General features: G+C 46.5%; 1 protein-coding gene across 2 annotated transcripts in view; it reads right to left on the bottom strand.

The window, feature by feature from the left end:
- LOC106576631 (cullin-associated NEDD8-dissociated protein 1) overlaps window positions 1-3,112 on the bottom strand; it is a 70,093-nt gene extending 66,981 nt beyond the window's left edge. For both annotated transcript variants that reach the window (XM_082978012.1, XM_082978011.1), the window contains exon 1: window positions 2,769-3,112. In XM_082978012.1, coding sequence (XP_082834138.1) covers window positions 2,769-2,836 — 68 coding nt within the window. In that variant the 5' untranslated portion in view covers window positions 2,837-3,112. The remainder of the gene's footprint in view (window positions 1-2,768) is intronic.
- Between the last annotated feature and the right edge of the window lie 9,084 nt (window positions 3,113-12,196).

The following is a 12,196-nucleotide window of genomic DNA, read 5'->3' as shown; positions in this document are numbered from 1 at the left end:
TAATGGGCTGGAGCACCCACACTCACAGAGCGGCAGCCCCACAGCATGAGGTACTGGGCTGGAGCACCCACACTCCTCTCTCTCCTCTCTCTCTCTCTAAACTGGTGCGTGGGAAAACACTTTCTACCAGGGGGTGATCTTCTATAGTGGAAATCAATCTTCACTACCACGGTACCACCACGGTACCACCACCACACTAGATAAACATTAGTAGGACCTTAGAAAATCTATTTTATTTTACCCAAAATTCAATTCTCTGTTTAGTTTTTTTCAAGTTTTTTCTGTCAAAAATCACACTTAATTTTGTATTTTTTTTATGTGATGTTCTAAGTCCACTTTTGAGGTCTGGGTAAAATCTAAGAAATGCTCATTTTGGGGTGTAGATACCCTATAAATCTGTGGCACCAGCAAGAGACTTGTTTGGTTAGCGGTGTTTCTGTAGCACACATGTGATTGCTAATAATTGATGCAAATCATCATCATTATACATATCATTCTGCCAGGAAGGCTCCTTGTAGTTAACATTTAATTGAGAAGGTTTTTGGGAAAGCCTTTCCATCTACCAGAAGACTGTTGTCATTATTAGCATCATCGCTAACTGCTACACTTAGTGGTAGACAAACGGGCACACACAGACAGGGGCTTTCCCCAGCTGAAGGAAAATACAAATCACTGATACATTTTGTTCATGTTTTATAATAATCTTGGCCAAATGAACACAGTCTAACAAGTTCAAATCATTTAGTTGATTCCGTCCTCGTTCTCCACCACCCTCATTATAAAGGGCCCTAAATTAGACGAGGACAAGACTCACACCTACACAAACATGACAGAGTGGATAACATTAGACCTCCCACTCAAATGTGAAAGGCCATTGATTTCACCCTGCTAATAATGATGTCATCATGCAAACGTGCAGAAGCAAGGAGCACCCCTTTACTCCCTCTATAATGTGGTGTTAGAACTCAAATTCAAATAGGCCTAAAACTGACACAAATGTCAGATAGTCAGGCTCCACTCCCACCGCCAGGCTCCACTCCCACCGCCAGGCTCCACTCCCACCGCCAGGCTCCACTCCCACCGTCAGGCTCCACTCCCACCGTCAGGCTCAGAGGTTAGGCCTAAACTCTCAACAGCTATTTCTTGACTGATTCACTTCAGAGTTCTGATTCTAGAGGTGGATTTACAATGTCATTCAACCATGATGGATAATCCAGTGAGCTGGTGTCAAGTCATGCTTTTGGCAGCTGTATAAGCAATCCCTCAAAACTAGAAGGCAATGGGGGCACACAGTGGAACAGGCTTCCTGTAAAATAGTCCTGTACCATTTCTCACCGTCCCACCCCAGGTACCACAGAACACAAGCCACCGTTAGTCATTATTATGAACCTGAAATAGTCTGGGACCTGTAGAGTTATTGGCAAGACTGAGAATCTGGGAAGTAGCCTAAGTTGACAAGAAAGAAGAGAGGCTAGGAGTTCCCACACGTGCATAGGAAATCTCATCCAACCAGACGGCTCACTCTAGCAATTGAGCCTGGGGGTGAGGTTAATACATGGTTATGGTAAACCGTTTCAGAGATGGGCCCGAGAGACATTACATATTATTGGGGCACACTCAGTATGTCAGGGGACTGGTTACTTTCAATATGTTTTATAGTTGTAACATCTGACATTTCAGAGCAAATGTCAGTGACAAATGACTTTGTGTCTACCTATCTATCATCTCTACAGGTGTGGGAAACACTGGAAAACACCAGAACAAGACAACAGGAACGCAGCTTTGGATTCCCACAGGTGCACACATCTAAGATGATCTCTGTAGTGAAAAAACTGAAACATTTATCAGGTGGTAGATTACGACTATGTAGTTATACATGTATGCTGTGTAGTTATACAGGTAAGTTCATGACTCCTGGCAACTGTAACAGAATTGTGAAGAGCAGAATGCTGGCTTACATCATCATATTTTCTGTAAAAACAAGTGTTCCTCTAATGTGAAGTTGATATGGCTGCAGACTAATTCACGGTTTGGAAGTCAATCAAGTTGTTTCTAGTTCGTTGGTTCTGATTGTGTGTTTGGTATGGTTTATATAAACCACCTGACAGTGAGGTAGTGGTATGCTTCAAAGCTAGCTAAATCAGCTAACTACCTAACTACATACATGAACTACATTTTGACTCCCCGAGCAGCCAAAAACATAAACATGCTGGCTGAATTATGTTATGGATGTACTGTGGCTAGCTAACGTTAGCTAAGCAATCATTGATATGGCATTTGTAGACTGCTGGGATATGTGCAATGCCTTTTTAGCTAACTACTTAGTTAACAAACTAGCTAACTAGTGTAGTCCACTTGGTTGAGTTAGCTAGCTAAATTCGATAACGTTTTCTACCTCAAAACGTTAGCTAGTTTACTAGCTAGCGTTGACAGTAACGACTGTCAGAGCGAATTAGCCAGCTAGTTAGCAACATGACAGTGTTAAATGTAACTAGCTAGCTATATACTTTGCAAAACTGACAAATTATAAATATAATGTCAAAATGTTAATGTGGGTTCCTCGCAAGAATCTGTTTATAGCGAGTGGCTAACATTGTTAGTTAGCTAGCTAGCTAGCGAACGTTAGCAGACTAGCCAAATGACAGAATTGATTTGAGGCCTAGCTAGCTAACTTGCAGGGTTTTCATATGGGACGATACCGGTTTGAGTAAAAGTTCAGAATCACAGCGTCATTTCAAATGCATAGACTGTTAGAATATTGTATTTACCTGAAATCCTTGTCGCTTGATGTCATTTTTTCCAATAGATTAGAGATATGGTATGAGGCGCTCGCCATGTTTGCAGTCTGTTGGAGTAGCCTGCTAGCAACCACTAGTCAGTATCACGGGGCGGAATTCTTATCCACTTATTTACCTATTTACTTCTCTTAACGATTGAAATCGATTCAGTTTCCACTGTCACTTTCCTTTCGATGGAGCGAAGTGATGATCAGCGGCGGAATAGCAGAGAATTTAGTCTCATCCTGCGGAGTTTTGGATGTGTTTGAATGGAGATCTCACTTTGCTCTGCAGAGAGGAGGAGCTGCAGAACCAGGCGATTTCGCTACTGGGGTCAAAGTTGAGTTTGTTATTGGGAGACGGGACCAGACTAGTGAGTTTGTTATAGGGGGACGGGACCAGACTGGTGAGTTTGTTATAGGGGGACGGGACCAGACTAGTGAGTTTGTTATAGGGGGACGGGACCAGACTAGTGAGTTTGTTATAGGGGGACGGGACCAGACTGGTGAGTTTGTTATAGGGGGACGGGACCAGACTAGTGAGTTTGTTATAGGGGGACGGGACCAGACTGGTGAGTTTGTTATAGGGGGACGGGACCAGACTGGTGAGTTTGTTATAGGGGGACGGGACCAGACTGGTGAGTTTGTTATAGGGGGACGGGACCAGACTGGTGAGTTTGTTATAGGGGGACGGGACCAGACTGGTGAGTTTGTTATAGGGGGACGGGACCAGACTAGTGAGTTTGTTATAGGGGGACGGGACCAGACTGGTGAGTTTGTTATAGGGGGACGGGACCAGACTGGTGAGTTTGTTATAGGGGGACGGGACCAGACTAGTGAGTTTGTTATAGGGGGACGGGACCAGACTAGTGAGTTTGTTATAGGGGGACGGGACCAGACTGGTGAGTTTGTTATAGGGGGACGGGACCAGACTAGTGAGTTTGTTATAGGGGGACGGGACCAGACTGGTGAGTTTGTTATAGGGGGACGGGACCAGACTAGTGAGTTTGTTATAGGGGGACGGGACCAGACTGGTGAGTTTGTTATAGGGGGACGGGACCAGACTGGTGAGTTTGTTACAGGGGGACGGGACCAGACTGGTGAGTTTGTTATAGGGGGACGGGACCAGACTGGTGAGTTTGTTACAGGGGGACGGGACCAGACTGGTGAGTTTGTTATAGGGGGACGGGACCAGACTAGTGAGTTTGTTACAGGGGGACGGGACCAGACTGGTGAGTTTGTTATAGGGGGACGGGACCAGACTGGTGAGTTTGTTACAGGGGGACGGGACCAGACTAGTGAGTTTGTTATAGGGGGACGGGAGCAGACTGGTGAGTTTGTTACAGGGGGACGGGACCAGACTGGTGAGTTTCTTATAGGGGGACGGGACCAGACTAGTGAGTTTGTTATAGGGGGACGGGACCAGACTAGTGAGTTTGTTATAGGGGGACGGGACCAGACTAGTGAGTTTGTTATAGGGGGACGGGACCAGACTAGTGAGTTTGTTATAGGGGGACGGGAGCAGACTGGTGAGTTTGTTATAGGGGGACGGGACCAGACTAGTGAGTTTGTTATAGGGGGACGGGACCAGACTGGTGAGTTTGTTATAGGGGGACGGGACCAGACTAGTGAGTTTGTTATAGGGGGACGGGACCAGACTGGTGAGTTTGTTATAGGGGGACGGGACCAGACTAGTGAGTTTGTTATAGGGGGACGGGACCAGACTGGTGAGTTTGTTATAGGGGGACGGGACCAGACTGGTGAGTTTGTTATAGGGGGACGGGACCAGACTAGTGAGTTTGTTATAGGGGGACGGGACCAGACTGGTGAGTTTGTTATAGGGGGACGGGAGCAGACTAGTGAGTTTGTTATAGGGGGACGGGACCAGACTAGTGAGTTTGTTATAGGGGGACGGGACCGGACTGGTGAGTTTGTTACAGGGGGACGGGACCAGACTAGTGAGTTTGTTATAGGGGGACGGGACCAGACTAGTGAGTTTGTTATAGGGGGACGGGAGCAGACTGGTGAGTTTGTTATAGGGGGACGGGACCAGACTAGTGAGTTTGTTATAGGGGGACGGGAGCAGACTGGTGAGTTTGTTATAGGGGGACGGGACCAGACTGGTGAGTTTGTTATAGGGGGACGGGAGCAGACTGGTGAGTTTGTTATAGGGGGACGGGACCAGACTAGTGAGTTTGTTATAGGGGGACGGGACCAGACTGGTGAGTTTGTTATAGGGGGACGGGACCAGACTAGTGAGTTTGTTATAGGGGGACGGGACCAGACTGGTGAGTTTGTTATAGGGGGACGGGACCAGACTAGTGAGTTTGTTATAGGGGGACGGGACCAGACTAGTGAGTTTGTTATAGGGGGACGGGACCAGACTGGTGAGTTTGTTATAGGGGGACGGGACCAGACTAGTGAGTTTGTTATAGGGGGACGGGACCAGACTAGTGAGTTTGTTATAGGGGGACGGGACCAGACTGGTGAGTTTGTTATAGGGGGACGGGACCAGACTGGTGAGTTTGTTATAGGGGGACGGGACCAGACTAGTGAGTTTGTTATAGGGGGACGGGACCAGACTGGTGAGTTTGTTATAGGGGGACGGGACCAGACTAGTGAGTTTGTTATAGGGGGACGGGACCAGACTAGTGAGTTTGTTATAGGGGGACGGGACCAGACTGGTGAGTTTGTTATAGGGGGACGGGACCAGACTAGTGAGTTTGTTATAGGGGGACGGGACCAGACTGGTGAGTTTGTTATAGGGGGACGGGACCAGACTGGTGAGTTTGTTATAGGGGGACGGGACCAGACTGGTGAGTTTGTTATAGGGGGACGGGACCAGACTGGTGAGTTTGTTATAGGGGGACGGGACCAGACTAGTGAGTTTGTTATAGGGGGACGGGACCAGACTGGTGAGTTTGTTATAGGGGGACGGGACCAGACTGGTGAGTTTGTTATAGGGGGACGGGACCAGACTGGTGAGTTTGTTATAGGGGGACGGGACCAGACTGGTGAGTTTGTTATAGGGGGACGGGACCAGACTAGTGAGTTTGTTATAGGGGGACGGGACCAGACTGGTGAGTTTGTTATAGGGGGACGGGACCAGACTAGTGAGTTTGTTATAGGGGGACGGGACCAGACTGGTGAGTTTGTTATAGGGGGACGGGACCAGACTGGTGAGTTTGTTATAGGGGGACGGGACCAGACTGGTGAGTTTGTTATAGGGGGACGGGAGCAGACTGGTGAGTTTGTTATTGGGGGACGGGACCAGACTAGTGAGTTTGTTATAGGGGGACGGGACCAGACTGGTGAGTTTGTTATAGGGGGACGGGACCAGACTAGTGAGTTTGTTATAGGGGGACGGGACCAGACTGGTGAGTTTGTTATAGGGGGACGGGAGCAGACTAGTGAGTTTGTTATAGGGGGACGGGACCAGACTAGTGAGTTTGTTATAGGGGGACGGGACCAGACTGGTGAGTTTGTTATAGGGGGACGGGACCAGACTGGTGAGTTTGATATAGGGGGACGGGACCAGACTGGTGAGTTTGTTATAGGGGGACGGGAGCAGACTGGTGAGTTTGTTATAGGGGGACGGGACCAGACTAGTGAGTTTGTTATAGGGGGACGGGACCAGACTGGTGAGTTTGTTATAGGGGGACGGGACCAGACTGGTGAGTTTGATATAGGGGGACGGGACCAGACTGGTGAGTTTGTTATAGGGGGACGGGAGCAGACTGGTGAGTTTGTTATAGGGGGACGGGACCAGACTGGTGAGTTTGATATAGGGGGACGGGACCAGACTGGTGAGTTTGTTATAGGGGGACGGGAGCAGACTGGTGAGTTTGTTATAGGGGGACGGGACCAGACTAGTGAGTTTGTTATAGGGGGACGGGACCAGACTAGTGAGTTTGTTATAGGGGGACGGGACCAGACTGGTGAGTTTGATATAGGGGGACGGGACCAGACTGGTGAGTTTGATATAGGGGGACGGGACCAGACTGGTGAGTTTGTTATAGGGGGACGGGACCAGACTGGTGAGTTTGTTATAGGGGGACGGGACCAGACTGGTGAGTTTGTTATAGGGGGACGGGAGCAGACTGGTGAGTTTGTTATAGGGGGACGGGACCAGACTAGTGAGTTTGTTATAGGGGGACGGGACCAGACTAGTGAGTTTGTTATAGGGGGACGGGACCAGACTAGTGAGTTTGTTATAGGGGGACGGGACCAGACTGGTGAGTTTGTTATAGGGGGACGGGACCAGACTGGTGAGTTTGTTATAGGGGGACGGGACCAGACTGGTGAGTTTGTTATAGGGGGACGGGACCAGACTGGTGAGTTTGTTATAGGGGGACGGGACCAGACTGGTGAGTTTGTTATAGGGGGACGGGACCAGACTAGTGAGTTTGTTATAGGGGGACGGGACCAGACTGGTGAGTTTGTTATAGGGGGACGGGACCAGACTAGTGAGTTTGTTATAGGGGGACGGGACCAGACTGGTGAGTTTGTTATAGGGGGACGGGACCAGACTAGTGAGTTTGTTATAGGGGGACGGGACCAGACTGGTGAGTTTGTTATAGGGGGACGGGACCAGACTGGTGAGTTTGTTATAGGGGGACGGGACCAGACTAGTGAGTTTGTTATAGGGGGACGGGACCAGACTAGTGAGTTTGTTATAGGGGGACGGGACCAGACTGGTGAGTTTGTTATAGGGGGACGGGACCAGACTAGTGAGTTTGTTATTGGGGGACGGGACCAGACTGGTGAGTTTGTTATAGGGGGACGGGACCAGACTGGTGAGTTTGTTATAGGGGGACGGGACCAGACTGGTGAGTTTGTTATAGGGGGACGGGACCAGACTGGTGAGTTTGTTATAGGGGGACGGGACCAGACTAGTGAGTTTGTTATAGGGGGACGGGACCAGACTAGTGAGTTTGTTATAGGGGGACGGGGCCAGACTAGTGAGTTTGTTATAGGGGGACGGGACCAGACTGGTGAGTTTGTTATAGGGGGACGGGGCCAGACTAGTGAGTTTGTTATAGGGGGACGGGAGCAGACTGGTGAGTTTGTTATAGGGGGACGGGACCAGACTGGTGAGTTTGTTATTGGGGGACGGGACCAGACTGGTGAGTTTGTTATAGGGGGACGGGACCAGACTAGTGAGTTTGTTATAGGGGGACGGGACCAGACTAGTGAGTTTGTTATAGGGGGACGGGACCAGACTGGTGAGTTTGTTATAGGGGGACGGGACCAGACTGGTGAGTTTGTTATAGGGGGACGGGACCAGACTGGTGAGTTTGATATAGGGGGACGGGACCAGACTGGTGAGTTTGTTATAGGGGGACGGGAGCAGACTGGTGAGTTTGTTATAGGGGGACGGGACCAGACTAGTGAGTTTGTTATAGGGGGACGGGACCAGACTGGTGAGTTTGTTATAGGGGGACGGGACCAGACTGGTGAGTTTGATATAGGGGGACGGGACCAGACTGGTGAGTTTGTTATAGGGGGACGGGAGCAGACTAGTGAGTTTGTTATAGGGGGACGGGACCAGACTGGTGAGTTTGTTATAGGGGGACGGGACCAGACTAGTGAGTTTGTTATAGGGGGACGGGACCAGACTAGTGAGTTTGTTATAGGGGGACGGGACCAGACTAGTGAGTTTGTTATAGGGGGACGGGACCAGACTAGTGAGTTTGTTATAGGGGGACGGGACCAGACTAGTGAGTTTGTTATAGGGGGACGGGACCAGACTGGTGAGTTTGTTATAGGGGGACGGGACCAGACTGGTGAGTTTGTTATAGGGGGACGGGAGCAGACTAGTGAGTTTGTTATAGGGGGACGGGACCAGACTAGTGAGTTTGTTATTGGGGGACGGGAGCAGACTGGTGAGTTTGTTATAGGGGGACGGGAGCAGACTAGTGAGTTTGTCCGAGATGTCACTAGTTAACACAGCCATAAAGTACAACTTGGCTATATCATAAAAACAAAAATGTAATATGAAAACAAAAACTAAAATTAGCTTTTTGGTCTTAATTTAGGTTAGGCATAAGATTAGCAGTCGAGGTTTAGCCATAATGATGGCTTTATAGTCCGTCAAATCAAAGGCACTCCTTCGATATAAAGTTGTTTTTGACGAAAATTAAAACATGTCAGTTTGTCACTTTAATTAGGTTGGAGTAATGACATGTTCAACTACTTAAGATCTTGGCTTGAATCTACATTGTGCTTTTAGATTTCGAGAAAATGTACAACTAATGAAGAATCTGTCACTTCTCAGATTGACTCCACAAAACTCGGCCTGGTCTGTTTCTCAAGCGTTTCGTGAAGTCTTGCGATGTATTTGTATTTATTAGGGATCCCCATTACCTGCTACCTCTTCCTGGGGTCCAAACAACATTAAGGCACATTACATATAAAACTAAATATAAAACAGTACATCATATGACATTTTTAGACCACTACAATACAAAATAAACAATACCACCATACAACAATATTACAATGTACGTGTGTGTAGAGTGTGTGTGCTAGCGTATGTGTGTGTATGCATGTGTCTACCTGTGTGTCTCTTCACAGTCCCCGCTGTTCCACAAGGTGGATTTTTACCTGTTTTTAAAAATCGGATTCTACTGCTGATGTGGAATAGAGCTCCATGTAGACATGGCTCTATGTAGTACTGTGGGCCTACCATTGTATGTTCTGGACTTGGGGATTGTGAAAAGACATGTGGTGGTATGTCTTGTGGGGTATACATGGGTGTCCAAGCTGTGTGCAAGTAGTTCAAACAGACACCTCGGTACATTCAGCTTGTCAATGTTTTTACAAAAACAAGTTGTGAGGAAGTCAATCTCTCCCACTTTGAACAATGTTGCACCTCTAGGTTTAGAAACTCTGATAATACAGTATGAAGATAGGCAGAAACTGCTTCTTCACACATACAGCAAGTAATTGCATTATTTTCATGATCAGTAAAGAGCAATTGATTATGTATTTTCAGATAGGGTGATGGAAGGCAGATCCATTTGGCATGTGGCTAGCAAGCTAGCTAGCTAAGCAAACAACATGTGCTTCATCAGAGATTAGTCTTTTGGAAAAAGTTTAACATCAGAAAGTCCTCATCCTGGTAAAGTTGTCAGTTGGACTTCTGTCATCACCACTATAGATAGAAAGCAGATCAAACAACATCTGGATATAGCCATCTAGTTTATCCCCTGACAGTTAGCTTGTTAACTAGCCATCTAGTTTATCCCCTGACAGTTAGCTTGTTAACTAGCCATCTAGTTTATCCCCTGACAGTTAGCTTGTTAACTAGCCATCTAGTTTATCCCCTGACAGTTAGCTTGTTAACTAGCCATCTAGTTTATCCCCTGACAGTTAGCTTGTTAACTAGCCATCTAGTTTATCCCCTGACAGTTAGCTTGTTAACTAGCCATCTAGTTTATCCCCTGACAGTTAGCTTGTTAACTAGCCATCTAGTTTATCCCCTGACAGTTAGCTTGTTAACTAGCCATCTAGTTTATCCCCTGACAGTTAGCTTGTTAACTAGCCATCTAGTTTATCCCCTGACAGTTAGCTTGTTAACTAGCCATCTAGTTTATCCCCTGACAGTTAGCTTGTTAACTAGCCATCTAGTTTATCCCCTGACAGTTAGCTTGTTAACTAGCCATCTAGTTTATCCCCTGACAGTTAGCTTGTTAACTAGCCATCTAGTTTATCCCCTGACAGTTAGCTTGTTAACTAGCCATCTAGTTTATCCCCTGACAGTTAGCTTGTTAACTAGCCATCTAGTTTATCCCCTGACAGTTAGCTTGTTAACTAGCCATCTAGTTTATCCCCTGACAGTTAGCTTGTTAACTAGCCATCTAGTTTATCCCCTGACAGTTAGCTTGTTAACTAGCCATCTAGTTTATCCCCTGACAGTTAGCTTGTTAACTAGCCATCTAGTTTATCCCCTGACAGTTAGCTTGTTAACTAGCCATCTAGTTTATCCCCTGACAGTTAGCTTGTTAACTAGCCATCTAGTTTATCCCCTGACAGTTAGCTTGTTAACTAGCCATCTAGTTTATCCCCTGACAGTTAGCTTGTTAACTAGCCATCTAGTTTATCCCCTGACAGTTAGCTTGTTAACTAGCCATCTAGTTTATCCCCTGACAGTTAGCTTGTTAACTAGCCATCTAGTTTATCCCCTGACAGTTAGCTTGTTAACTAGCCATCTAGTTTATCCCCTGACAGTTAGCTTGTTAACTAGCCATCTAGTTTATCCCCTGACAGTTAGCTTGTTAACTAGCCATCTAGTTTATCCCCTGACAGTTAGCTTGTTAACTAGCCATCTAGTTTATCCCCTGACAGTTAGCTTGTTAACTAGCCATCGTAGTTTATCCCCTGACAAGTTAGCTTGTTAACTAGCCATCTAGTTTATCCCCTGACAGTTAGCTTGTTAACTAGCCATCTAGTTTATCCCCTGACAGTTAGCTTGTTCACTAGCCATCTAGTTTATCCCCTGACAGTTAGCTTGTTAACTAGCCATCTAGTTTATCCCCTGACAGTTAGCTTGTTAACTAGCCATCTAGTTTATCCCCTGACAGTTAGCTTGTTAACTAGCCATCTAGTTTATCCCCTGACAGTTAGCTTGTTAACTAGCCATCTAGTTTATCCCCTGACAGTTAGCTTGTTAACTAGCCATATCGACGTGATCTGTTAGCGGCAATAATTAAACAGGTTGAACAGGTGATAATAACTTCGCTAGGTAGGCCAATGCTGGTTGCAGAAAAAAGGTACATTAGGTCTACATACCACTATGTTTAGTCAACTGTACAAAGTTTCTACCCGTAGCTTGCAAAGTAAATATTATCAATTTACAAACAGTAAAGTTACATCTGCAAATGCGCCGTTCTGCTGCTTGACAGGCAGAGCCCACAAAGGATGGTGAATTAACCGACACCACACATACTTTTCAGGTAGAGTTCACTTTTATTTTATATCACTCATATCCAATTAATGGTCAATCAATCAATCAAATGTATTTTCAAGCCCTTTTTACATCAGCAGATGTCACAAAGTGCTATACAGAAGAAACCCAGGCTAAACCCCCAAACAGCAAGCAATGCAGATGTAGAATATGTGGACAATACTGAGATATCATGAGGCAAACCTCACCTATCTGAAATTGCATGATCAAATGATGTTAACTGATCATGAAAAACATGTAGTTTACTTGCTCTAGGCCTATAACCCTGATGGCGATTTGGTTAAATGTGCGCAATTGTTTTGCATATAATAATAGGACATTTGTAGTTATATGTTCTCCAGTGATGATATTACAATCAAATAGCCTAGTTAACATTTATTTAACAATTCCTTGAAAGCGGCACGCAGTTTTCTGGGTGCATGAAGCCAAACTGCATGCACCGAGGACCCAGC

This window comes from Salmo salar, chromosome 07 (assembly GCF_965601325.2).
Source record: "Salmo salar chromosome 07, fSalSal1, whole genome shotgun sequence".
Classification (NCBI taxonomy): domain Eukaryota; kingdom Metazoa; phylum Chordata; class Actinopteri; order Salmoniformes; family Salmonidae; genus Salmo; species Salmo salar.
Note: the sequence above shows the minus strand (reverse complement) of the source record. Positions and strands in the feature narration are given on the sequence as shown.